Raw genomic sequence first — 26186 nt, forward strand, 5'->3', positions numbered from 1 at the left:
TGGATGCTTCCGCAACAGCCGCCCTCTCCCCACCCCCAGAGCCAGAAGCTCCATCCGTCCATCTGGGCTCAGAGTCTAGGTACACGCTCACCCCCTCTGCCTTAGAACCAACCCCACCAGCCTCTGAAATCAGTAAAAATGCATTTATTAAACACCCACCAACTGCAAAACACATGACCTGCCGCCACCGCTGCCGCCTTTGACTCAGGGAGGTTCCACTCAGAGGTGACCCCGCCCGCCCCGGCGAGCTTCAGGGATTTGTGGTCAGAAGTGCCGGAAAAGCTTAGGAGCCAAACCCATCCAAGCCCAAGGCCAGCACAAGGCAGGCAATGGCCGCCATCAGCGTTGGACTCTCCCCCGGCGACCACTTCGGCTTCGAGGGTGTTCCGGGTCGACTGGAACGGCACGGACAGAACCGACTACCGCATCTGGGCCGCCTGGACCGGCTCAAACGGGACCAGCTACCTCATCCGGTCTCCACAAGCCAGGCTGGCTTTCCCTAGGTGGAACGCGTGGCTGGGAAGGCCTTCTCCAGCCTCTTCCCGTAATGGCGGCAGGCACTCCTCTGGCTCCCGGCGCGCCGGTCCCTCCCCACTATCGCAGGTGAGGCTGGGTCCCTGATCGCCCCCGGGCACCCACCCGGGTTTCTCTGCCCGGATCCCTCTCTCCCGCAATTATCTAAAGCAGCGGACGGTGGGTGGACGCGGTGGCGGGGAGGTGTCCCAGTGTGGGATAATGAGATTCGGGGGCTCCAATCAATCAATTAATTAATTAATGCTCCACGTGGCGTCCTCTATGCCTGCTGCTCTGGGTGGGGCCGGAAGTCCGGCAGCCTTTCCAGCTGGACTCCGGGAAAGGACAACCGCCGCCAACCCACCCAGACCCTCAGAAAGAGACCGGCCCCAAGGGTGGATGTGAGGGGAAGAGGGGATTCCTAGTTTGACCTCTGACTTTGCCCGTTGACAGCTTGGGCCTTCACAGGGACAACCTCTGGCTGAGCGAAGCTGGTGGCAGCACCGGCTGTCCGGCTTTCATCAGGCGGTGACGGCGGCAGGCACCCCCCTCCCCCCACAACCCTCACCCCGGGCAGCGGCCTCCCCGGCCCCGGATCGGATCCTCCCCTGGGCCGGGCAGGACCAGCCCTCCGCCCCAAGTGCCGTGTGCAATCCCCGGCCCGCGCCGTGTGCAGCCCTGTCCTCCCGTGGTACCGGACCAGCCGTTTCCGACATCCGGTGTCCAGTTCCAGTTCAGCAGCGCGGGGCGGGCCGACGTCATCTCGGGGAGGAACTGGGGCTGGGGTCCCGCGGGGCCGGGGGGGATCTCCGGGGGCTGCAGAGGTCGCCGTTGTGCAGTTTCCATAGCAGCTCCTCATTCTCCATGGACAGGCGCTTGTTGACCTTCGACTCCTTCTCCAGTGACTCCTGCAGGACTGCCTGCTCCGTTGAAAGCTGCCTGCAAGAGGAACGGCCCAGGGCCCCGGGGCCAGGCCTCCGGTCAGTCGGAGGGAGACAGGGAGGAAGGGCATCGGTCGGGCTTTTGGGGCCCACTGCAGGCCCAGGCACTAGCGGTGCCCGGGGGTACAAGTAAGGTGCCGGATTCAAAGATTCCACACCCCACGCCCGTATTACCCCCCCACCCTCGGCCGGGTCCGTCCACCCCTCGCATCAGAACGCCATTTGCAAACAGGACCCCGGCACGGAGCCTCAGGCGTGGGGCGTGGCCGGGGCCTGTCTACCTGGAGAATGCCAAGTGCTTGTCCATGCGGGCTTTCAGCTCTTCGTTCTCCTGCTGAAGTCGCTGCAGCTTCTCCACCAAGGCCGCGTTGTGGTCCACCTGGTGGAAGGCGGAGCGGCCGTCACCTGGGACCGGCACCGGAGCAAGCAGGCGTACAAGGATGTGTGCAAGCCCGCCTGCTGCACCCCCTCCTATGGGTGTCATCCCCTCCCAGATGCCGCCAGCAGGGTATCCCCTGGGGCCAGACTCTCAGGACCAAAAGAACCGTGGTCAGCAAAGGGGTTGGGGTCCGTGTCGGGGGAACAGGAGTGGGAGGATCCGAACTCAGCTCCTTTGACCCGGCCCGGATCAGGATGGACTCAAACCAGGCCACCCTGTCGGGCCCCAGCCCCAGTGGTCACCTTGGCTCCCCCAGGGAAACCGAGATGGGCAGAGGCTCTGGGCTGGACGTGGCAGCCAAGAGCACCTGAGTTACTGGGTGGCACCGAGTGTGGAAACTCAGGATGCCTAGCAGTTCTGATAGTTACCGATGCCCAGCTCCATCCGAGGCAAGTCACCAGGCCACAGCCCTACCGGGCAGCAGCTGAGGGCACAGACCATCACCCAGGCTGGGCAGCTGCTGGAGCCGGCCCAGGGACGCTCTGTCCTTTCTTTTCCACCAACGTCATTCCAAGTTAAACTACCTGCCCTGGGGCTGGGCGGCAGGTTGAGTCCGGGCTCCTAACCTTGTTCTGAATACAACTAAAACAACATCTAAGAGATGTTCATGGGCACTTAGAGGAACCGTTGGCCGACTGTCCTCCTGGACGCTCATCTTCCAGCCCCCACCCCGACTCTCCCCTCTGCAACCCACACTCTCCCCCAGTTCGGACATCTATAATCCCAGAGCCAGCAGGGAGCAGAGAATGAAGGATTAGCCCGGGCCCTCTGCCCCACCTTCAGTGATGTTCCCGGTTCCCACTGCCCAAAACAAGTAGTCCCAGTGGCACTTTTGGGTGATGCAGAGTTTGCCTGCTGAGGCGAGGGTAGGCGGAAATGCAGGTGGGCAGGGGAGTAGTAGTAAAAGCATTTCTTGAACACCCACAGTGCTTGGGAAAGAGAATCAAGAAGGGATGCATCGCCCACGGAGAGCTTGCACTTTAGCAGGCATTCCAACCAGAGGGTATTCTCCCCCTGCTTGGCCCTACCCTCGCGAGGTTTGGTATCCAAACAGCCCCACAGACTCACTGGACCTGGGACCTCTCTCTACCCAGTTTAGTTCTGTCCAGCTTCCTCTAACCCTCCTCTCCGATGGAGGAAGCTGGCTGTGGGCAGGGCATGTCACTGTTTATTGTTGGATAAGAAAGAAAGAAAGAAAGAAAGAAAGAAAGAAAGAAAGAAAGAAAGAAAGAAAGAAAGAAAGAAAGAAAGAAAGAAAGAAAGAAAGAAAGAAAGAAAGAAAGAAAGAAAGAAAGAAAGAAAGAAAAGAAAACAAACAGACCCAGAGAGGCTCAGTGACTTGCCTGAGGCCACTCAGCAGTCCAGGGGAAGGGCTGGGCTAGAGTCTGGATCCCCCACCCAATGCTCTTGCCTCAACTCTCCAAATTTGTTGCCCGCATCACCCACAACTCCGCCTCCCCAGACCCACCAGTTTCTCCATCTTCAGCAGCTTGATGTCCTGCTGGTGCAGTTTCTCGTTCTTGATCTCCAGCACGGCTCTCAGGCTCTCCAGCTCCTGCTCCAGGTACATGAGCTGGGGGTTCTTGGGAAAAGATCAGAAGAGCAGCACATCTGAGTGACCTTAGGCCTCCGGCAGCCCCTCCTTGGCAGCCTCGGCCTGCCTCATCTAGGAGGTCTTCCCGGGGTTAGCCCCTTCTCTTATTTTGTGTTATTTGTTAAGTGCTTATGATGTGCCAGGCACAGTACTAAGCTCTGGGTAGATACAAACTAGTCAAGTTGGACACAGTCCACGCCCCACATGGGACTCACAGTCTTAATTCCCATTTTACGGATGAGGTAACTGAGGCAAAGAGAAGTGAAGTGACTTGCCCAAGGTCACACAGCAGACAAGTGGCGGGCGGCATGATTAGGACCTTCTCACCCCCAGAACAGAGCTCTATCCACTATACCACATTGCCTCCTGGATTCTTCCCTCAGAGAGAGCTGCTCCTGCCTCACCAGGGGCCCCTGAGCCCCGAGCTCCTCCCCATGTCCTCTGCACACCGACCAACGTCTCCGGCCCCAGTGGACTTGGAGGGATCCATCAGTCAGCACCCTGGGTCCCTGGGGCACACACACGTGTAAACACACACACACCCCATGGACAGACAAGGGTCTGCTCGGCAGAGGGAGGAAGGGTCGTCTGCTCGGCAGCCACTTAACTCGATAGCAAGAGGGAATCTTCAAACTGAGTTTAATGTCTTTCTCCCCTTCTAGACTGCAAGCTCATTGTGGGCAAGGCACATATCTACCAACTCTATAGTACTGTACCCTCCCAAGAGCTTAGCATATTGCTCTGCACAGGATAACTCCTCAATAAATACCATTAATTGATTGATTGGGGTGGTGGTCCAACTCACTTGATCTGCTTTCTCCCTGGAGAGCCTCCGCTGTTCCTCCTGCTTCAGCCTCTCCCCGACAGCCTCATTCTCGGCCTGGAGCTCGAGGATCTGTTTCTGGAATGCAGGCCGGTGGTCGCTCAGAAATGGCATTGGCGCCCTGGCCTGACTGTCGGGGGGATGATGGGAGCGGAAGGGAGGAACCCCGGGCCGACCCGACCCCACCCCCGGGGGGGCTGGGGGCCACCGAGCGGGCCGTCCTCAGGGCCGTCCGGGAGCTACCCACCTCCAGCAGCTCCCGTCTCTCTAGTAGGGAGTCTTCCAGAGACTTCCTCTCCTGCTCGTGGCTCTTCTTGATTTCTGTAAACAGGGAATGCGAGCTTTCAGTCACTTGATCGATCGGATTGGCTGTGTCCTTTCCGTGCACAGAGCACTGAACTGAACGCTCAGTAGAGCACAATAGAGTAGGTAGTCTCAGTGCCTGCCCTCAAAGAGCTTAGACCTCAAAGATCTAGCGGGAGAGACTGAAACTACATCAAGTTACAGGTAGAACGCAACGGCAGAGTGTAAAGTTTGTGCCTCAGAGCTACCCAAGTGCTCAAAGAGAAGTTGCAGGGACGTGGAGGGGAGAGGAGTGATGAATCGGGGAAGAGGCAAGTTAGAAGGGATTTGAAGATGGTGGAAACAGCAGTCCGCAGGCTGTAAAGGGGGCAGAAGTTCCAGGTAGGGAGGGAGGGCATGAGCAAAGCTGAGGGGGGTGCTGGGGGTAGGGGGAAAAGGGGTGTCCAGCTCGCCCATCCAGTCTTTCCTCTGCTGGCACAGGGAGTCCCGTGCCCATGGAAGGCGGCGAGGCAGAGTCGCTGGCCGACCAGGCGATCCCAATAACTTGCCTTCCCTCTGGCTGGGCAGATAGTGGCCAAATCCGACAAGCTGGATTCTGCCCAATCCTCCTCACCACCTTTGACACTGTGGACCAGCCCCCTCTCCTGGAAACACCACCCAACCCTGGCTGCACTGACACTGTCCTGACACTGGCTGGGACATGGACACTGTCAGGTAGGATAGTGGTATATTATTCGGTGATAGGAAAGGGTTTAAGTGGGAAGATGAAGAGCTCTGTTTTGGACATTATCCTTGACTTTTCCCTCTTTTTCAACCCCTATATGCAGTTTGTTGCCAAATCTTCAGTCTCTTTTGAAAATATCTCCAGACTCCACCTCTTCTCTTCCAACCAAACTGTCTCTATTTTGGTCTAAGCACTTGTCATATCCTGACTCGACTACTTCCCCAGCCTCCTCGTAGGCCTTCCTGCCTAACCTCTGCCCCTCAGTCCGTTCTTCACTCTGATGCCTGGATCATTTTTCTAAAAAGATTGCCCTGCACACCACTCCCCACTCCAAAAAAATCTCCAGGGGTTGCCCATCCCCCTCGACATCAAGCAGAAACTCTTCACCATCAGTTTTAAGGTTCTCAATCAGCTCCCTCCCTAACTTAACCATTCTCTTCTCCCACTACATCCCAGTTCTGTTCTTCCCAAGTCAACCTAGTAACTGTGCTTCATTCTCATCTGTTCTGCCTCTGACTTCTAAACCTTTTTCCCAGCCTGGAACTCCCTCCCTCTTCAAATCCACCACAGTACAGCTCTCCCCATCTTTAAAGATTTTCTGAAAACACATCTCTTCCATAAAGCCTTCCCCAGTTAACTTCTGCTCCCTACAGGTGATATCTCCCCCAACTACTACTTTAGCACCAACTCCGCACTTTTTTTGTGGTATTCGTTAAGTGCTTACTGTGTGCCAGGCACTGTACTAAGCACTGTAGTAGATACATATTAATCAGTTTGGACACAGTCCTTGTCCCATAAGGGGCACACAGTCTCATTTTTCAGATAACTTCTCTGTGCCTCAGTTCCCTTAAGTGACTTGCCAGGGTCACACAGCAGACAAGTGATAGAGTTGGGATTAGAACCCAAGTCCTCCTGACTCCCAGGCCCCTGCTCCTTCCACTAGGCCATACTGTTTCTCCACACATCAACTTCTTGTGTACTTCTGTGTACCTCTGTACACATATCAACTTCCATATCCTATTCTTTGGTCACTATCTGCTATATATACTTCTCTTTCCTTCTGTGAACTGTGTCTCCCCTACTAGACTGTAACCTTCTCGGGGCAGAGAACAGGTCAACTGTACTTTCCAAAACATTTAGTACAGTGCTCTGCTCACAGCAGGTGCTCAATCTATGCTAGTGATCGACTGATGGGTTGATTGGCTGGTTGGTTGGGAATCTGTCTATTGCAGAGGGAGATGGGTAATGACTGGAGGCTCGGGGAGGGGGAGGACAGAGAGCAGGAGGCAGGATGGAGGGCAGAGAGAAGAGAGGGCAGGAGGGAAGAAAGGGAGGATGGAGAGAAGACTTCGAATGGTGGACAACGGTCTGGTGGCAGAGCGGAGAGTAGCCAGGACGGGGTGGGAGCAAGGTGGAAGGAAGCGGGGGAGGAGATGACAGACGCAACTGTCGGGAGTGACGGACATGAGCCGCACAAGCCGTGGCCGGGAACGGTGTCGGACCGTCAGGGTGGTTGTGCTCGAGGCCAAAAACGGGCAGCGTCCAGCCCCCGGGGAAGAACCCTACCCGAGAGCGACGTCTCGTATTCCTCCCTCAGCAGGTCTATTTTCTCCGCATGGCTGGACTCGCACGCCTGCTTGAAGGCCTCGTGGGATGTCTTCAGGGTGTCGACCTGCAAGGGGGGGGCCCGGCCCTCCTTAAGGGACCGGCCAAAGGCCACGACCCCTACATGCCCCCCTCAGCCAGAGACCCCAGGCGGAGGCCACAACACCCTCCTCCCTTCATCCACAGGTGGAGGAACCGACTGGGGGCTGTGACTCCTCTCCCCGCAAACCTGGATGGAGAGACCGTCCCGAGGCAGAGGGGCCGGGTGGTGGAATAACATCCACAGCCTGGCTGGGGCCAGTTGTCTCTGACCTTACAACACCCCAAATTGCTGACCCTCCCTGACACTAATAGAATACTGACATGAGGGCAACCCAGAGTCCTTCTGGACCCCCGGCACCCCCAGGCCCTCCACCCTGAGACAGCATCAGCACCAGTCACCCCAAGACTTCACAGAACACATACAAGCAAGAGTGATGTAAACCCCTCAAGGGCAGCCTTGACTCAGTCACACAACTCTGACCCTGGAGAGAGCAGCCCTGTCCCTGGGGAGGGCAGCCCTGACCCTGGGGAGGGCAGCCCTGACCTGGCCCTACAGCCCTGATCTCAGGGAATGCACGCCTGACCCGGCCCCACAGCCCTGACCCTGAGAAGAGCAGTTCTGAACCCGGGGAGGACATCCCTGACCCGGCTCCCCAAACCTGACCCTGGGTAGGGCAGCCCCGACCCAGCCCCACACCTCTGACTCCGGGAAGGACAGCCCTGACCAGACCCCCAAGCGCTGACGCTGGGGAGGGCAGCCCTGATCCGGCACCACAGCCCCCATCTCGGGGAGGGCGGCCCTGACCTGGCCCTGCAGCTGCTCCTTGTAATTCTCAGCCTCCCGGATGCACAGCGTCCGCAACTTCTCGCACTCGGCGGTGTAGAAGTCCCGGAGCCGCTCCTCCAGCTCGGTCCGGTCGGCCTGGTAGTGTTGGTCCAGCTTCTGAATTAACCCTTCATACGTCGTCTGCAGGTCCCGCTTGTCCCTCTCCAGCTGCTCTCGGGCGGTCGAGGCCAAGACTGGGTGGGGCCGGGAAGGCGAGAAAACACAACTCAGCCCATCACCCAGGCACGGCGCGCCGCCCCCGTAGGCCCACCGGCACCAAGTCCAGCAGTGACGGGGCCACCGTGGGGCGGTGTCTGACTGGCGGACAGGACAAAGGTGTGGCACCGTGGGGCCCCAGGGCCTGAGCAGCAGCTGCTGGCCCCGGTAGTGGACAAAGCATCCCTGGGGGCCACTAGAGTAGTGAGAGGGGAAGGATGAGAGACAGATGCAGGCGATGGGGAGGGAGCAGGGAGAAGGAAGGGCCGTCATGAGACCAGGAGTCGGGCAGCGAGCCAGGCACTGACGCTGGGCGGGTGCCCGGCTACGGGGGTGGGGCAGGGGCCCAAAAGCCTGGCCGTGAGCCGGGCGCTGACGCTGGGCGGGTGTCCAGCTATGCGGGAACCTTTCCCCGCAGTGGGGGCAGGGGCTGTACGGTCAGTGCCTCACCGTCCTCCCCATCTCCCTTCCAGAAACTGGTTCGTGGCTGATTGGAAGGAAGACTATGCTGCACGCACCCACTCGGCAGGGCATATGGCTGGGCGTGTCCCTGGGCATACACCCGAGTGTGGGGAGGTGTGTGCAGGTGAGAGCCTAGATCAGAGCTGCCCTCAGGTGGGGCCCCTAACACCAGTGTCATGGGCGCGGGGCAAGGGGAGGAGGCGCAGGGCAGTGGGAGGAGGCGCGGGGCAGGGGGAGGCGTCGCGGGGGTTGCTCACCTAGCTCTTCCCGCAGGGTGGCCAGTTCCTGCGAAGCGGCTTTGCGCTGTTTGAGTGCCTCCTCCCGCTGTGGGGAGAGCGGCCTCAGTTACTGCTCCCCGGGACCAGGGCCTTGGGCCGGAGGGGAAGGGGCTCAGGACTGGGGGGCAGGGAAGAGGAGACCTGGGGAGGGAGGGGGGCACGCAAAGCCAAGATGCAACTCCCCTGGCTCCAGTGCCGCCGGCGATGGGCTGGTCTGTCACCCCCAGGGGCTGGCGGGCTCGGGCTTGGCCCGGTCCCCACAGGGCCAACATTTCATGCTCAGGGCCCCAACCGGTCGCGTGAAGGTCTGCTCCAGGGTAGCTCTCCGCTCCCGCAACAACAATGGAGTTTGCGGCAGATGGAAACAAGACCCCCACCCCCACCCCGCCCCCCCGCCCCCTGGTTCACTGGCTGGTCCTCATCCGGCCCCAGTCAGACCTCAATCACCTGGCTCCTCCTCCGGCCCCGGCCCCCGCCCCTCCACGTGTCAGCACGCACACCCCCCCCACCTTGCTGCTCCCCGCATCCCTCCCGCTTTTCACACAGCCCCGTACACCCTGTCTTCTCCGCTCCGTCCACCCCTCCGCACGGCCGTCGGTCCCCATACCTGGGTGGCGGCACACGGCGTGTACAGGCACAGCCCACTGCCTGCACAGCCCATCTCCCGGCGAGGCGCACCCCAAACCCTCCGGCCTGTGGGGCGTACCCCAAACCCAGACCGGGGACCAAGCCGGGCCGCAGGGTCCCCACGCTCCAGTCGCTCACTTGCTCTCAGCCCAGGAGGCCCCACGGGTCCTGCAGCTCCAGTCCCCGGCCCTCTGGGGCCCGAGCCCTTCGCTCAGGGCAGACGAGAGCCGGACATCGGCGTGACCGACGGCCACGGATTCCCAGAGCAGCCGGGGCGGCGGCCGAGAGTTGACCTGTCCCTTGACGATCGAGCTCGGTTCGATCGCCCTTGCCGGCCGGGCCCCCGCAGTCCGGCGAGGTTCTCCCCGGCCCTCCGGCCGCCTGCCCGCCTGCGCTGACCCACACGTCAGGAGGGGCCAGGCCGGGCGGGGGTGTGGGAATCGACAAGGGGTAGGGCGGGGCGGGGGTGGTGGGAGTTGGCAGGGTGCAGATCGGAGCTGGGGATGGGAATTGGGATTGGCGGGGGTAGGGCAGGGCTGAGGGTGGGATCTGTCAGGGGGCAGGGAGGGGCAGAGGGTGGGAGCTGGCAAGATGCAGGGCAGGGCAGGAGTTGGCAGGGCAGGGCGGGGGGCTGCAGGGGAGGGGCCCGGGGTGGGAAAGTCACTTTCTGCTGACGGCTGTGGCCCCTCCAGGGAAACAGCTCAGAGGGCAGGGGGCCAGGGACCAGTGGCCAGGGACCACGGGCCGGACGGACGGCGGGGAGCCCGGCGCACAGAGCCTGGCTCTGCAGTCTGATGGCAAGGGAAGGGAAGGGAGGGAACGGGGTGGGGGGGGGGAGGGGAGGGGGAGGGATGGGAAAGGGGAGGGGGGGTGGGGGGTGTTGAGGGAGGGAGGGACTGGGCCAGTCAGTCATCCAGTGACTCCCCGCATGGTCTGCGACCACAGACTGGGCCGGCAGTGGCCGACCAGACCGGCACGGGGAGAGGCTTTTAGCGAGGGGGAGGGGTGATGAGGGCGGGGGCCGGCGGGGGGAGAGGGATGAGAAGGAGGATGAAGCGGAGGGGGAGGGGCAGAGAGAGGAGAAAGACAGGGAGGAGGAAGGGAAGGAAGGAGAGGAGGTGAAGGAGGGGGAAGGGAAGAGGGAGTATGAAGGGGGGAGGGGATGAGGAGAAGGATGGAGAGAAGGGGGAGGGGGCAGAGGCGAGCGAAGGGGGGAGGGGATGAGAAGGGTGGAGAGGATGGGAGGGGGCAGAGAAGAGCATGGGGGGAGGGGAGTAGGAGGGAGAGGGAGTAGGAGGGGGGAGGGTATAATGAGGAGGAGAAGGATGGAGAGGAGGGGGAGGGGGCCCTTGGGGGAGCTGGGGCACCGGAGGCCTGCAGGCGGTCCTGAGCAGGTAACGGGGCTCCAGATCCCACAGACCTGCCCAACCCGGGACCGCAGGCTGGACCTTAGGCCCTGGCACCAGCTGAGGCCAGATCAACGCACCAGCAGCCGAGGGGCAGTGCCGATGTTTACAACAAAGGAAACCGCCCCCTCACCCTTTTTGACCTTCCCGGGGGTCCTGGGGGTCAGAGACGTGAAGCCTCGATCGGGCCGTGCCAAGGCCCGGTGGACTGCCATCCGGGGGTCCCAGTCTGCCACGGGCACAACAGGCCCCAACAGAGGCAGGCACAGCTCAGAAGCGGCGTGGAGGCGGGGAGGCTTGGGACGCCCCGGCGGATCCCACGGAGGGCAGAGCCGGGCGCATCTGACCAGACCAGAGGAGGGAAGGCCGAGGGGCAGGAAAGGGTATTTGGAGAGGGAGCAGCATTTCCTTCTATACCTCAGAAGGGGCGGGAAGCTGCCCCCACCATGTTCCAGGCACCAACAGGACCACAGCCAGGGCAGTGACCTGGATGACGCAGAGGGACGGTGCTCTGAGGGCCCCCCGGCTCCCTGACCTCCTGACTTCATAGCTCTGTCAGCTCTCTCTTAGCTACCCTCCCTCTTCTCCCACTGCACCCCAGCTCACAGTCTTCACTTCTCCAAACCTAACCTACTCATGGTGTCTCGTTCACATCTCTGGCCATCAGCCTCTTGCTCACACCCTCCTTCCTGCCTGAAACTCCCTCCCCTTCCATGGCCACCAGACCCCCGATCTCCTCATCCTCAAAGCCGTTCTTCTCCAGGAAGCCTTTTCTGATTACTGTCATCTCCCTACCCTATTCCGTGGCTCAGTGGAAAGAGCCTGGGCTTCAGAGACAGAGGTCATGGGTTCGACTCCCGGCTCTGCCACTTGTCAGCTGCGTGACTGTGGGCAAGTCACAACTTCTCTGTGCCTCAGTTACCTCATCTGTAAAATGGGGATTAACTGTGAGCCTCATGTGGGACAACCTGATTACCCTGTATCTCCCCCAGCACTTAGCACAGTGCTCTGCACATACTAAGCGCTTAATAAATGCCAACATTATTATTATTGTTATTATTTCCCCAACCTCACTGCAACCCCAATACTTCTGGGTCACCTTCACACCTGGGCCCTCACCACCCACTCCCCGTTGCACTTTTGTGCCTATCTCGATGCTCTGCTGCTTTAATTTAACATCTGTCTTCCCCACTAGACTATAAGATCCTTGAGAGCAGGAACTGGCTTCTAGCTCTACTGAACTCTCCCGAGTCCTTAGCTCAGTTCTCTGCACTCAGTAAGCACTCAATACATACTATTGATTGACTGACCAGCCTCAACTGTCACCCCTAATTACAGTTTGTTCGCCAGATTGAGCCCCTCCCTCCTTTACTTCTGGGACAACGTCCTCCCCGGTGACCCTTTATCGGACTGTCCAACCCCACAGGAAGGGAGGGGGGAGGGGATGGGGAGACAGGGCAATAGAGGCACAGCCCCACCCTCCATGGACCCAAGACAATGGACAAGTCAAGCTTGATTTGGAGCATTCGGGGGGGGGGGGGGGGGGGGGGGGGGCTCCTGGCCTCACCTCAGCCAGCAGGTGTTGGATCACCACGGCCAATGCCTCGACCCCGCGGGAACCGCTGACCAGGAGGCGCCGCAGCTGCAGGATGGTGCCGTGCTGCTTCTCACTCGTGGCTCTGATCCGGGCCAGCTCAGGGCCGCTGTCCGGAGGGGGCCGGTCTGGAGACGCTGGCAGGTGGGGGCCCGGCCTGCCTCCGGTCTTCTCCTTGCTCCTCTCCACTGGGCAGAAAAACAGAGTTTCAGGGGGCGGTCAAGAGGCCTCTCCGCTGTCTCCATCTCTGCCTCAGCCCAGAGCCGCGGGGGTAGGGTGAAGGGCCCCCTCTGGGGTGGACAGGGTCATGTCCCCCTGAGAAGATAGATGGACATGCTGCCAGGGAGGACCTCGCCTGTGTCACCCGTCGCCGGGGACGGGTTCATTTGGAATCTCTCCCTTCCTCCTCTCTCGCCCCGCTCCAGTCTGTTCCTCACTCCGCTGTCCGGCTCATCTTCCTGCAGAAACGATCTGGGCATGTCACTCCCCTTCTTAAACACCTCCAGTGGTTGCCTATCGACCTCCGCTCCAAACAAAAACTCCTCTCTCTAGGCTTCGAGGCTCTCCGTCACCTTGCCCCTTCCTACCTCTCCTCCCTTCTCTCTTTCTACCGCCCACCCCACACGCTCCGCTCCTCCGCCGCCCACCTCCTCACCATCCCTCGGTCTCGCCTATCCCGCCGTCGACCCCCAGGCCACGTCCTCCCGCGTCCCGGAACGCCCTCCCTCACCTCAGACAATCTAATTCTCTTCCCTTCTTCAAATACCTATTTAAAACTCACCTCCTCCAAGAGGCCTTCCCAGACTGAGCTCCCCCCTTTTTCCCTCTGCTACCTCTACCCCCCCTTCACCTCTCTGCAGCTAAACCCTCTTTATCCCCCTTTCCCTCTCCTCCTCCCCTTCTCCCGTCCCACCCCCTCAGCACTGTACTCGTCCGCTTGACTGTATATATCTTTATCACCCTATTTATTTTGTTTATTTTGTTTAATGAGATGTACATCACCCTGATTCTATTTAGTTGCCATTGTTTTTATGGGATGTTCTTTCCCTTGACTCTATTTATTGCCATTGTTCTTGTCTGCCCGTCTCCCCCGATTAGACTGTAAGCCCGTCAAAGGGCAGGGACTGTCTCTATCTGTTGCCGACTTGTCCATTCCAAGCACTTAGTACAGTGCTCTGCACATAGTAAGCGCTCAATAAATACTATTGAATGAGTGAATCGGCGCGGCAAAAGAGAGAGGTCCGGGACGGAAAGCCTGAGCTTTGTATAAAATCTATTCCGCGGGGCCAATTGAATTATTTGGTTATTTAGACACAACAAATCGACCTACTCTTTAGGGAGGAATATGGTGTTAGCGCTTCCCTAACGGGAGGAATATACTCGTATGCTACTCGCGCGTGGCAAGAACACCCAGGCCCACCCAGGCGGAACTCATTTATGATTTACTCACACTTGGTGAGGCGGCTAGCTCCCACCATGTGCGTGCCCCACTCAGGAGGAATCCACTTATACGTTAAATACACTTATGCGTTAAACCCACTTATACGTTACCCACATATGGTGAGGCGGCTAGGTACCACCATAATCCACTTAGGCGTCAAATCGATTTACGTGCTACTCGCACGTGGTGAGGTGGCTAGCTCCCACCATGTTCACGTCCCACTCGGGAGGCACCCACTTAGGCATCAAATCCACTTAAACATTACACACCCATGGCGAAGCATCTGGCTTCCAACCCCACGAGCGATCAGCAGGACGGGACACTCACCTATCCCATGGCTCCTCACTTGGTGAAGGCAGAGTGGCCTTCTCACGCTCTGGACAGAGGCGACCCGCAGCCGGCTGCTGCAAGTCCCATTCCTCTGCACAGAAGGTTAGAGGCTGCAGGTATTTATCACCTGTGCCCTTAGGCCATTCCAACTTCTGGCCTCAGTTTATCCAATCTCTGCCCTCCCCCCTCCTCCATACCTAATTTGATTGGCACGGGGGCGAGGGGCACCTTCTGTATTCCCAGCTTGGGTGGTCAATCTGGCAGTCTTGGTTGTGGGGGCGGTATTACACCCTCGCTTTTGAGTTCTGCTTGCTGGCTCAGGAAGTCATGAGATAGCATTTGACCTTGAGATGGTCAGTACCTCAGAGTCACCTTGGGACAGCCGGTCCCCACCACATTCTCCCAGAGGTCCGAGCCGGTCAGCCCACATGCTCCGGAGAGGCTGAGGCTGCCCCTGCCAGCCCTGTTTCCATGGCAGATTCCTCCCGGGCAACGGGGCCCCTCGCTGACCCTTAGAAGATGGCTCTCATTGACAGTCACTTCCATCCAGAACCCTCCTAGACCTGGTTGGGCCATTCAGAACTCACGATGCCTGGTCTCCCAGCAGCCTGCAGCATCGGAATCCAAGTGTGGGCATCCCCAGGCTCTGGACGGCCCAGGCCCCAGGCTATCAGAACCCCAGTCTAAACAGCATCGGGCCCAGGGTGGCCCAGGCCCAAAGTCATCAGAACCTGAGCCTAAACGGCAGAGGGTCCTGTAACGGCCCAGCTCGCACACCATCAAAGCCGTAGCGTGAACAGCACAGGGCCTGGGATGGCCTAGGCCAAGTCATCAGAACCCTAGCCTGAATAGCCCCAGGCCCTGGACGGCCCAGCCCCCACAACATCAGAACCCGAGCCTGAACAGCAATGGGCCGGGGATGGCCCAAGTCCAAAGTCATCAGAACCCAAGCCTGAACAGGGCCAGGCCCTGGAACGGCCCAACTCTCACACCATCAGAACCCGAGCCTGAACAGCATCGGGCCCAGGGTGGCCCAGCCACACCACCATTAGACCCGGTCCCCAACTGGGAGCTCCCCTACCCTCCTTGCACTCTTCCAAACCTCCCGAAATCCAACCTCCACCAGGAGGCCCTTCCTGATTGAGCCCCAACCCTGGTCATGCGACCCGACAGCCACCTTGGCACTTGAGCCTCGCTGGTCACTTGATTGCTTCTCTGGGTTTTGTCCTGAGGGTCCATAATCAATCAGTGGTATTAATTGGGCACTTACTGTGTACAGAGCACTGTATTAAGCACTTGGGAGAGTACAACAGTTGGTAGATACATTCCCTTGCCACAATGAGCTCACATTCTCCATTCACGCTGGAGAAGCAGCGTGGCTCAGTGGAAAGAGCCTGGGCTTCGGAGTCAGAGGTCATGAGTTCGACTCCCGGTTCTGCCACTTGTCAGCTGTGTGACTGTGGGCAAGTCACTTAATTTCTCTGTGCCTCAGTTCCCTCATCTGTAAAATAGGGATTAAAAGTGTGTAAGCCCCACGTGGGACAACCTGATTACCCTGTATCTCCCCCAGCGCTTAGAACAGTGCTCGGCACCTAGTAAGCGCTTAACAAATACCAACATTATTATTATTATTATTCTAGAGAGGGAGACAGACAATATAAACAAATAATTCACCTACCTAAAAATAAGTGCCATGGGGCTGAGGGTGGGATGAATGCCAAATGCCCAAAGGCATATAGAGATTAATAATGTTGGCATTTGTTAAGTGCTTACTATGTGCCGAGCACTGTTCTAAGCGCTGGGGTAGATACAGGGTGATCAGGTTGTCCCACGTGAGGCTCACAATCTTAATCCCCATTTTACAGATGAGGTAACTGAGGCCCAGAGAAGTTAAGTGACTTGCCCACAGTCACACAGCTAACAAGTGGCAGAGCTGGAATTCAAACTCATGACCTCTGACTCCCAAGCCCATGCTCTTTCCACTGAGCCACGCTGCTTCTCTAAGATTAAAGTCTATAGATTCAAGTCTATAGATGTCACAGAAGGGAGAGGGAGTCGGGGAAAAGAGGGCTGAAATCAGGGATGTCTCCACTTTCTGTAACAGGCTGAATCCTGACACCCGCCCACCTGGACTGGTGGGCAGTGAGTGAATCCTCAGCACCCACCTGTTCATCTCCCAGGGTGGATCGTGAGTAGGTGAGTCCTCAGTGCCTGCCGTGCAGTGAGATCCTCGCTGACAGGGACCATATTTGGGATTTTTATCCCCTTCCCCCACATGCCCAGCCTGGCTCAAGCACTGCTGACAATGGCAATAAGGCTTTTGGGAACGATGGACTATGTGCCAAGCACTGTGCCCGATGCTGGGGCAGAGATAGGATAACCACAACAGCCCCAATCTCTGCCCAGCCAGGGCTCACGGTCAAAGAGGGACGGGGGATAGGTATTTAATCTGCTTCCTCCACCTAAAATTTATCATCATGTAAGTCTCCCTCACTAGACTCTCAGATCCTTGAGGGCAGGGATTATGTCTACCAAATCTATTTTATTGTACTCTCTCAAATGCTTAGTATTCATTCAGTCGTATTTATTGAGCGCTTACTGTGTGCAGAGCACTGTATTTAGTGCTTGGGAAAGTAAAATACTACAATAAACAGACACGTTCCTGAGCATGAGAAGCTTATAGTCAATTCTCGATACACAGTAAGACCTTGATAAATACCGCTAATTGACTGATCCAATTCCTACTTACAAAAGAGAGGGAAACAAGCATAGGGAGGTTAGGTGATCCGTCCAAGGCCGAAAAGCAGGCCGGCAGGGGACCTGGAGTTAGGACTTGGGTCTCTGGGTTCTTCCCACTAAGCCCCTCGCCACCTGCGGTGTTTAAGCAGGGTCGAGGCTTCATTGGAGATTCCATACTGTGTTTCACCCTCTTAAGCCCCGAGTCCACAAGGGCAGACCCTGTGACCACTGGGTGGTGGGCAGGTGCATCAGGTGGTCCCCATCATCCCCCAGCCTCCACGGACATGGACGCCTTCGTACCAGGCAGCGCAGAGGCCTCTCTTCAAAGATCGCGTTTCAACACCAGTTCCCTGTCTCCCCCCAGGGCCGGCAGAGAGGTAGGGGTCCCCCCAACGGCCTGCCCCCACATGCTCGGAAATGGTCAGTGTCCCAAGCATGGACTCCTGGAGGGAGAGGCCGGAGGGAACCCCGGAACTCACGGCATCAAGGGGGACGAAACCTGAGGTGTATAGGTCTTGCCGGACTGGCTCAGACGCTGACAGGTCTGGCCAGAGACTCGCGGCGAGCCAGACTGGGAGGGCCACACCGGGCGTCTGTGAATTCCCCAGGCCCACCCTGATACCCACTGTCCAGGCCTCGTCACCCAGCTGGAGGGTCCAACGAGGGACCCGGAAGCAGGGGTGAGAATCACTACCGATCATCAATGGTATTTAGTGAGCTATTATTATCTGCAGATCAATCAGTCAATCGTATTTATTGGGCACTTGCTGTGTGCACAGCACTGTACGAAGCACTTGGGAGAGTACAATATAACAATAGACACATTCCCTGCCCACAGTGAGCTTACACTCTAGAGTGGAGATAAACGTTAACATAAATAAATTACATATATGGACACAAGTTCTGTGGGGCTGGGAGTGAGGATGAATAAAGGGAACAAGTCAGGGAGACGCAGAAGGGAACCAGGAGAAGAGGGGAAGAAGGCTTAAGTCAAGGAAGGCCTCTTGGAGGAGATATGCCTTCAGTAAGGCTTTGAAGCTGGAGAGAGTAATCGTTTGTAGGATATGAGGAGGGAGGGTGTTCCAAGTCAGAGACAGGAAATGGGCGGGAGGCCGGCAATGGGACAGACAAGATCGAGGTACAGTGAGAAGGTTAGCAGTGGACGAGTAAAGAGTGTGGGCTGGGTTGTAATAGGAGAAGCAAGGTGAGGTAGGAGGGGGCAAAGTGACTGACTGCTTTAAACCCAATGGTGAGGAGTTTCTGTTTGATGGATGGCCACTGGAGCTTCTTGAGGAGTGGGGGAACATGCCCTGAATATTTTTGTAGAAAAGTGATTCAGGCAACAGAGTGAGGTATGGACTGGAGTGGGGAGAGACAGGAGCCAGGGATGACAGTATGGAGGCTGAAACAGTAATCAAGGTGGGTTAGGAGAGATGCTTGGATTAAAACGGTAGCAGTTTGGAAAGAGATGATAGGGAGGATTTTAGCGATATTGTGACGGTGGAACCGACAGGATTTAGTGATGGATTGAAACTATGGGTTGAGCCCTGCACTAAGCACTTGGGGGAGTTCAACAAAATAAATTTACTTCTGAACTTCTGGGAAACCCTTCCAGCGTAACACATTTCCAGCATCAACCACAGTCTTTCAAGAACTGCCGTGGGCAGAAGACCCACACCCCAGATTGCCAACCGATTCACTGAAGCAGCCAGATGATGATGTTTAAAGAAATCCGAGGTGATGTATCAGCCTGCATCAGGAAAGCCATATGTGCAATCACAAATTTATATTGGCAACCCAGAGCTAAAAGCTGCTACAGAACTGTGTTAACAGCTAGCGCACAAACTCACAATGCAACAATAGAAAAGGAAGTAGAAAACCAAAATCAGAAAAGCCAGCACATCCTCTGGGAGAATGCCAGCATGTGGAAGCAGGTTCCGGACCAAACTAAAGGTCTGCACAGAGCTGGAGTGCTGTCCAACCTTCCCATGCTGGGTTCTAATCCCAGCTCCCTGACTTGTCTACTGTGAGACTCTGGGCAAGTCATTTAATTTCTCTGCACCTCAGTTCCCTTATCTGCAAAATGTGGATTCAATACCTATTCTTCCTCCTATTTAACCAATTGATCGTATTTACTGAATGCTTACTGTGTGCAGAGCACTGTACTAAATGCTTGGGAGAACACAATATAATAGAGTTAATAATAATAATAATAATAATGTGGGTATTTGTTAAGCGCTTACTATGTGCAGAGCACTGTTCTAAGCACTGGGGGAGATACAGGGTAATCAGGTTGTCCCACGTGAGGCTCGCAGTTAATCCCCATTTTACAGATGAGGTAACTGGGGCACAGAGGAAGTGAAGTGACTTGCCCACGGTCACACAGCTGACAAGTGGCAGAGCCGGGAGTCGAACCCATGACCTCTGACTCCGAAGCCCAGGCTCTTTCCACTGAGCCACGCTGCTTCCGTAGAGTTGGTAGGCACATTCCCTGCCCACAAAGAGCTTACAACCCCATGTGGGACAGAGACTGTGCCCAACCTGATTATCATGTATCTACCCCAGCGATTAGTACGGTGCTTGGCACATAGTAAACGTTTAACAAAAACAATCATCAGCATAAAAGTGCACAGGCCTGAGAGTCAGAAGACCTGGGTTCTAATCCCTGTCTCTTGTCTGCTGGGTGACCTTAAGCAAGTCACTTTACTGGGCCTCTGTTACCTCATCTGTAAAATGGGGATTAAATCCTCCTCCTTCCAATTTAGATGTGAGCCCCATGTGGGACAGGGAACGGATCCAACCTGATTGACTTGTCCCAGGGCTCAGTACGGCTCCTGGCACATAGTATATACCGTTTCCGCTCGATCCCAAGGCAAGGACCACACAACCCGACCGCCCTACGGATGGCCACCCAGGGAGATGCTGGCGCCTTTACCTCTCTATTTCCGCTGGACCCCCAAGGCTCCCTCCCTGCCTTCAGCAGCCCCAGCCCAGGCCCGGCCAGTCCAGCTCACTCTTCCTGTTTCCTGCTCCAACGGCAGCGTTATCGGGCCCGGCCAGGAGCCGGGCTCTTCCGAGATTGGCCTGGAGTGTCCAGCACAGCAAAGTACACCGCGAACCGCGGACGAGAAGCGCCACGGCCATGGAAAAAGCAAGGGACTGGGGGACCAGGAGACCTGGGCTCTATCCCCAGCTCCGCCACTTCCCTGCTGTGTGACCACGGCCGAGTCACTTCATTTCCCTGGGTTTCAGTTTCCTCATCTGTAACACGGGGATTAAATAACTATCCTCCCTCCTTACACTACAAGCCCATAGGGGAACGGGGGAGGACAGTGTCTGACCTGATGATCCTGGGTCTCCCTCAGCATTTAGTACAGTACTTAGCATAGAGTAAGTGGTTAATACCACAATTACTGTTATTATTGGGCAGGAAGCAGTCCGGGGGCCATCAAATACCCTACGTTGGACTCCAGGGTGCCCCGACCCCATAGTGGTCCCCTCATTCATTCAAGAGAATTTACTGAGCGCTTACTGTGTGCAGAGCACTGTACTAAACGCTTGGGAGAGTAAGATACAACAATAAACAGACAGACTTGGTAGACTCATTCTCCGTCCATGATGAGCTCACAGCCTAGAGGACTGGAGGTGCGCGGCTCACCTGGTGGGGAGGGTCGTTCCCACCAGTCTCCAATGGAGGCCCGGCTCCGATCTCACGACACAGGCTGAAGCAGCCTAGAAGCAGCGTGGCGCAGTGGAAAGAGCATGGGCTTTGGAGTCAGGGCTCATGAGTTCAAATCCCAGCTCTGCCACTTGTCAGTTGTGTGACTGTGGGCAAGTCACTTAACTTCTCTGTGCCTCAGTTCCCTCATCTGTAAAATGGGGATTAAGACTGTGAGCCCCACGTGGGACAACCTAATTCCCCTGTGTTTACCCCAGCGCTTAGAACAGTGCTCGGCACATAGTAAGCGCTTAACAAATACCAACATTATTACATTATTACAGGCTGCCGGGTGGGCGGCTTCCCTGGCCGTGAGTCAGCGGACACCCAATCTCATCAGCAGCCCCTGCCAACAACCTTTGCTGGGAGCAGCAGTGTGGTCTTTGGGCAGCGAAACCATCTTATCTCTAATTGTCCACATTCCGCTCAAGACCGCAAGCTGGCTACGGGCAGGGACTGTGTCTACCAACTCTGTTACGCTGTACCCTCCCGAGCACTTAGTACAGTGCTCTGCGCAGAGTAAGTGCTCAAGTACAATTGATTGATTGGTCCTCCAGCTAGGAGAGGAAAGTCCGAGACCAGACCTCTCCAAGAGCTAATCCTCCCTAAAGGCCACGGACCCCCCAAAATAGGCTCGGCTGTCAGGCACGGACCAGCTCGTCGTGGCAGGGAATATGTCTGCTCTATTGTGGTAGTGTACTCTCCCAAGCGCTCAGTTCAGTGTTCTGCACACAGTAAATGCTCAATAAATACAACTGACTGACTAACCAGGGCTGAGAAAAAGTTGGGGTCCTCAACTGCGTGTAATGATCCTCTGGGGGGCGGGGGGTGAGTGTCTCTCTCTGTCTCTGGGTCACACACACACACACACACACACACAAACGCCACGTACACCCACCCTCCTCCCCGCCGCCTACCCAGAGTCTGTTGTCCTGGGAGAGCTGAGAACAAGGGAGTTCTGTGCCGGGCACCATGCCCAGGGCGGAGCTGACCAATCGAACTGGGGAGCGAGGTCCAGTATTCCGAGCCCATCCGCTGCAGCACAACAAGTCCTTCAGGAGCTCTAGACCCGGGGCAGCGGCACAAGGCTCCGTGCTACACCCCACACATACACACACATATCTTCCCAGGACGGTGCCAGGGTCGGGCAGGGCGGGAAGGCGGGTCCCGTCCCGGACCAGCACGGTGTCAAGGGCTAACTAAGAGGTGCCCTCTCATCCTGTATTGCCTAGTGGATAGAGCACAGGCCTGGGAGTCAGAAGGACCTGGGTTCTAATCCAAGCTCTGCCACTTGTCTGCTGTGTGACCTTGGACAAGTCACTTCACTTCTTCTGTGCCTCAGTTAACCCATCTGTAAAATGGGGATTAAGACTGCGAGCCCGATGTGGGACGGGGACTGTCACTATCCCAATGACCTGGCATCTACCCCAAATCTTAGAACAGTGCCTGGTATATAGTAAGGGCTTAACAAATACCACAATCATTATCATCCTGGCTGTTCACACCCCAAAATGATTCCCTTGCTGGCAGGCTCGGACCCCCGATTTACCTCCTGAGCCTTGAGGAAGAGATGGGGAAGGAGCGGGAGCAGGGGGAGGGTGCAGAAGGAAAGGAGGAGGGGAGGAGAAGGGGGGGCTGAAGAGGGGATGCTGTCTAGCCCCACGCACCCCAATTCCCGGTGAGAGAATGCCCTCTGACTCGGGCTCGTCAGACACCCAGTTTCTGAAGCCGGAGGAGGCATGGCCGGCAGCCAACACACACATACTCACACCGTCTGCCGGGCCGCACAAACAGGAATACACAAATGCAGAAGGCATCTGCCTGCCGTGCACACACAAACACGACCGCCCCTACACGCACAAACACCCCTCCAACCATACACAGGAAGCAGCAGGGCCCAGTGGATAGAGTAGGGGCCTAGGAGCCAGAAGGTCATGGGTTCTAACCCCTGCTCTGCCACCTGTCTGCTGTGTGACCTCGGGCAAGCTACTTCACTTCTCTGTGCCTCAATTACCTCATCTGTAAAATGGCAATTAAGACTGTGAGCTCTATAATAATAGTGGTATTTGTTAAGTGCTTACTATGTTCCAAGCAGCATGGCTTAGGAGAAAGAGCACAGGCTTGGGAATCAGAGGACGTGGGTTTTAATCCCCACTCCGCCACCTGTCTGCTGTGTGACCTTGGGGACGCCACAACTCCTCTGTGCCTCAATGATCGTGGCTCAGTGGAAAGAGCCTGGGCTTGGAAGACAGAGGTCATGGGTTCTAATCCCGACTCCGCCGCTTGCCAGCTGTGTGACTTTGAGCAAGTCACTTAACTTCTCTGTGCCTCAGTTACCTCATCTGTAAAATGGGGATTAAAAACTGTGAGCCCCACATGGGCCAATCTGATCACCTTATATTCCCCCCGTGCTTAGAACAGTGCTTTGCACATAGTAAATGCTTAACAAATACCACCATTATTATTATTATTATTATTACCTGTAAAAGGGGGATTAAGACTGTGAGCCCCACGTGGGACAGACTGATTACCTTGTCTCTATGCCAGCACTTAGAACAGTGTTTGGAACATAGTGAGCGCTTAACAAATACCATAATTTTTAGTATTAGGTGCCTGGTACCGCCCCCCCACAACCCCCAACCTGAGGTCCCGCTGAAATTCATTCATTCATTAACCGTATTTAGTGAGGGCTCTCTGTGTGCAGTGCACGGTGCTAAACGCTTGGAAAATACAATTCAGCAACAAAGCGAGACAATCCCTACCCAACAACGGGCTCACAGTCTAGAAACTAGAAGTCCAACCCGCCCATCCACACCGGGTGCTTCGGGGCTAATCTGGCCGGGAGCGTGGCCTCGCCCCCTCCCCTATCCAGGAAACCCAACCTCCCCACCAGGACCCACTCCCAGGATCCCAGCCCTGGCCCCCTGATTCCTGCCCAGCACCCCCACCCCATGCCCAGGACCCACTCCCAAGAACCCACTCCCAGGACCCCCGCCCCTGGCCAGGACCCACTCCCAGGACCCCCGCCCCCTTCCCAGAACCCCTGCCTAGGATCCCCACTCCCTGCCCAGGACCCTCACCCAGGACCCCTGCTCCCTGCCCAGGACCCCCGCCCCCGTCCAGGATCCCCGCCCAGGGCCCCCGCTCCCTACCCAGAACCCACTCCCAGGAGCCCCGCTCCCTCTCCAGGACCCCCACCTAGAACCCACTCCCAGGGCCCCCGCCTAGGACCCCCTACTCCCTGGCCAGGACCCACTCCCAGGACCCCCGTCCCCTGTCCAGGATCCCCACTCCCTACCCAGGACCCACTCCCGGGACCCCCACCTAGGACCCGCTCCCGGGGCCCCCGCCTGGGACCCCTACTCCCAAGACTCCCGCCCCCTGCCCGGGGCCCCCAGTCCCTGCCCAGGCCCCCCGTCCCGGGCGTCACTTACACGGGGGGAAGCCGAGGAGTGGGTGGATCCAGAGGCCGGCGGAGCATCCGCGGAGGTTGCGGGGCAGCAGCCCCTTGGCGGTCAGCCGCACGTGCAGCCCCGACAGCGACGCGCTCCGGGCCAGGAGCATCCCGCGCCGCACACGCACAAGCCGCCACGGACCCCCGGGACCCCACCCCCGGGACCCCACCCCCGGGACCCTCCGGGACCGGACCCCCCCCCCGGGACCGGACCCCCCGGGACCGGACCCCCCCCCGGGACCGGACCCGACCGGTCGGGGAAGCGGGAGGGGCGGGACGAGGGGAGGGGTCGAGGTCTGAGCCCCCGCCGCACCCAGCCCCGGGGTGGACGATCCGGGGGGTCCGGAGGGTCAGTTAGGATCCCGGTCCGACGTGTCCCGCCGCTGCAGCACGAGGGAGCCAAGGCAGACGGCGGGAAGGACTTCCTGAGCCGGGAGAGGGGGCAGGGGCAGGGGCAGGGGGCGGGCCGGGGGGAGGGGGCCGGCCCAGTCGGTTGAGCCGTTGGGCCGGGGCCGTTGGGTGGGGCTGGGGCGCCCCCGGGCGGGAGGACTTCGAACCTCCGCCCGCGGGGACCCCCCCACCCCCACCCCGGGACCCCCCCCACCTCCCCTTTCCCCCTGCTCGGGACCCCCTCCCCTCCTCTCCCTCCCCCACTTCACACCCTGCTGGGAAGAAAAGCAGCACGGCCTGGGTGTCGGAAGGTCACGGGCAGCCGTCTGCTCTGTGACCTTGGTCAAGTAATCATGTTGGTATCTGTTAAGGGCTTACTATGTGCAGAGCACTGTCCTAAGCGCTGGGGGAGATACAGGGTCATCGGGTGGTCCCACGTGGGGCTCACAGTTAATCCCCATTTTACAGGTGAGGTAAATGAGGCACAGAGAAGTGACGTGACTTGCCCACTGTCCCACGGCTGACGAGTGGCAGAGCTGGGATTCGAACCCATGACCTCTGACTCCCAAGCCCGGGCTCTTTCCACTGAGCCACACTGCTGCTCCAATACAGTGCCTGGCACATAGTAAGTGCTCAACAAATACCAGAATTATTATTATTATAATAATAAGAGCAGAGAAGAAGGCAGGGGCTGAGTTGCTGTGGGTGTCGGGGTTCCCTCCCTGACTGGGGGGGGAGGGGGGGTGAGACATTTCCCATCTTCCGGATGTCCTGTCGATCGATCCACGGTATTTTTTGAGGGCTCACTGTGTGCAGAGCACTGCACTAGGCACTTGGGGAGAGCTATACGATCTCATATGTGAATACTAATAATAATAATGGAGTATTTGTTAAGCACTATGTGCCAGACACTGTACTAAGCACTTGTGTGGATATAAGCAAATTGGGTTGGACACAGTCCCTGTCCCACTTTGGGCTCACAGACTTAATCCCCATTTTTACAGATGAGGTGACTGAGGTTCAGAGAAGTGAAGTGGCTTGACCAAGCCACACTACAGACAAGCGGCACAGCTGGGACTAGAACCCAGGTCCTTCTGACTCCCAGCCTGTGCTCTATCCACTAGGTCTCTTTACTTCTCTTAAAAAAAGAATTGTCCTGAGAGAGGATATATCAGATATTTAAACTGATAAGAACATATATTACACTTGGTCTTTGGTATTATAATTGTGGACTAAAGGTCTACTACCTTAAATAAAAGGTATTATAACTGGGGATTAGATCATTGCTTAATTTAATTATATTGCCCAGGAGACGTGAGTAGACCCCATGACCCCCGTCCACAGGGAGCTGACCATCAGTCAAGTCTCAGCCAGGACTTCAACCGAGCACAGTCACTGCATGGTGTTTCGAGGGCCGAGGCCTCCGCAGGGCCCAACTTCGGACGCTTGTGAAAACTGTCGTCGGAAAACTTAGAACAGTGCCTCAGGTGGAGCGTGAGTTTGAGAAAATGTAAAAGCATAAAATCCTTCTTTTTTCCTGCTCCCCCTAGACTCAGTGGTTTCGGTTTGCTGTTCACTGCCTGCCCAAACTGGTCTCGCATCTCTCTCCGGGTTCCTGTCACTCAACAGCTCCGCCCAAACAGAAACTCCTGACTATCAGCTTTAAAGCACTCAACCGACGGACTCTCTCCCTCCTCCAAATCCACTCTCTTTTCCCACTA

The 26186-nt window shown here is 57.3% G+C and overlaps 1 protein-coding gene across 4 annotated transcripts in view; it reads right to left on the reverse strand.

Moving 5' to 3' along the window:
- Positions 1-124: 124 nt before the first annotated feature.
- Positions 125-26186, reverse strand: part of MTUS1 (microtubule associated scaffold protein 1) — a 56857-nt gene continuing 30795 nt past the window's right edge. For 2 of the 4 annotated variants that reach the window (XM_029076475.1, XM_029076473.1), the window contains exons 8-16: positions 12367-12581; positions 8746-8812; positions 7790-8004; positions 6904-7009; positions 4558-4631; positions 4293-4388; positions 3362-3475; positions 1736-1833; positions 125-1452 (exon numbers count right to left, since the gene is read on the reverse strand). In XM_029076475.1, the coding sequence (XP_028932308.1) occupies positions 1272-1452; positions 1736-1833; positions 3362-3475; positions 4293-4388; positions 4558-4631; positions 6904-7009; positions 7790-8004; positions 8746-8812; positions 12367-12581 (1166 nt within the window). In that variant the 3' untranslated portion in view covers positions 125-1271. Of the gene's footprint in view, positions 1453-1735; positions 1834-3361; positions 3476-4292; positions 4389-4557; positions 4632-6903; positions 7010-7789; positions 8005-8745; positions 8813-9373; positions 9443-12366; positions 12582-24055; positions 24208-26186 lie in introns of those variants that run through there. The other 2 variants (XM_029076476.2, XM_029076477.1) reach the window with 2 other exon arrangements.

The sequence above is a fragment of the Ornithorhynchus anatinus genome, chromosome 12 (genome assembly GCF_004115215.2).
Source record: "Ornithorhynchus anatinus isolate Pmale09 chromosome 12, mOrnAna1.pri.v4, whole genome shotgun sequence".
NCBI lineage: Eukaryota > Metazoa > Chordata > Mammalia > Monotremata > Ornithorhynchidae > Ornithorhynchus > Ornithorhynchus anatinus.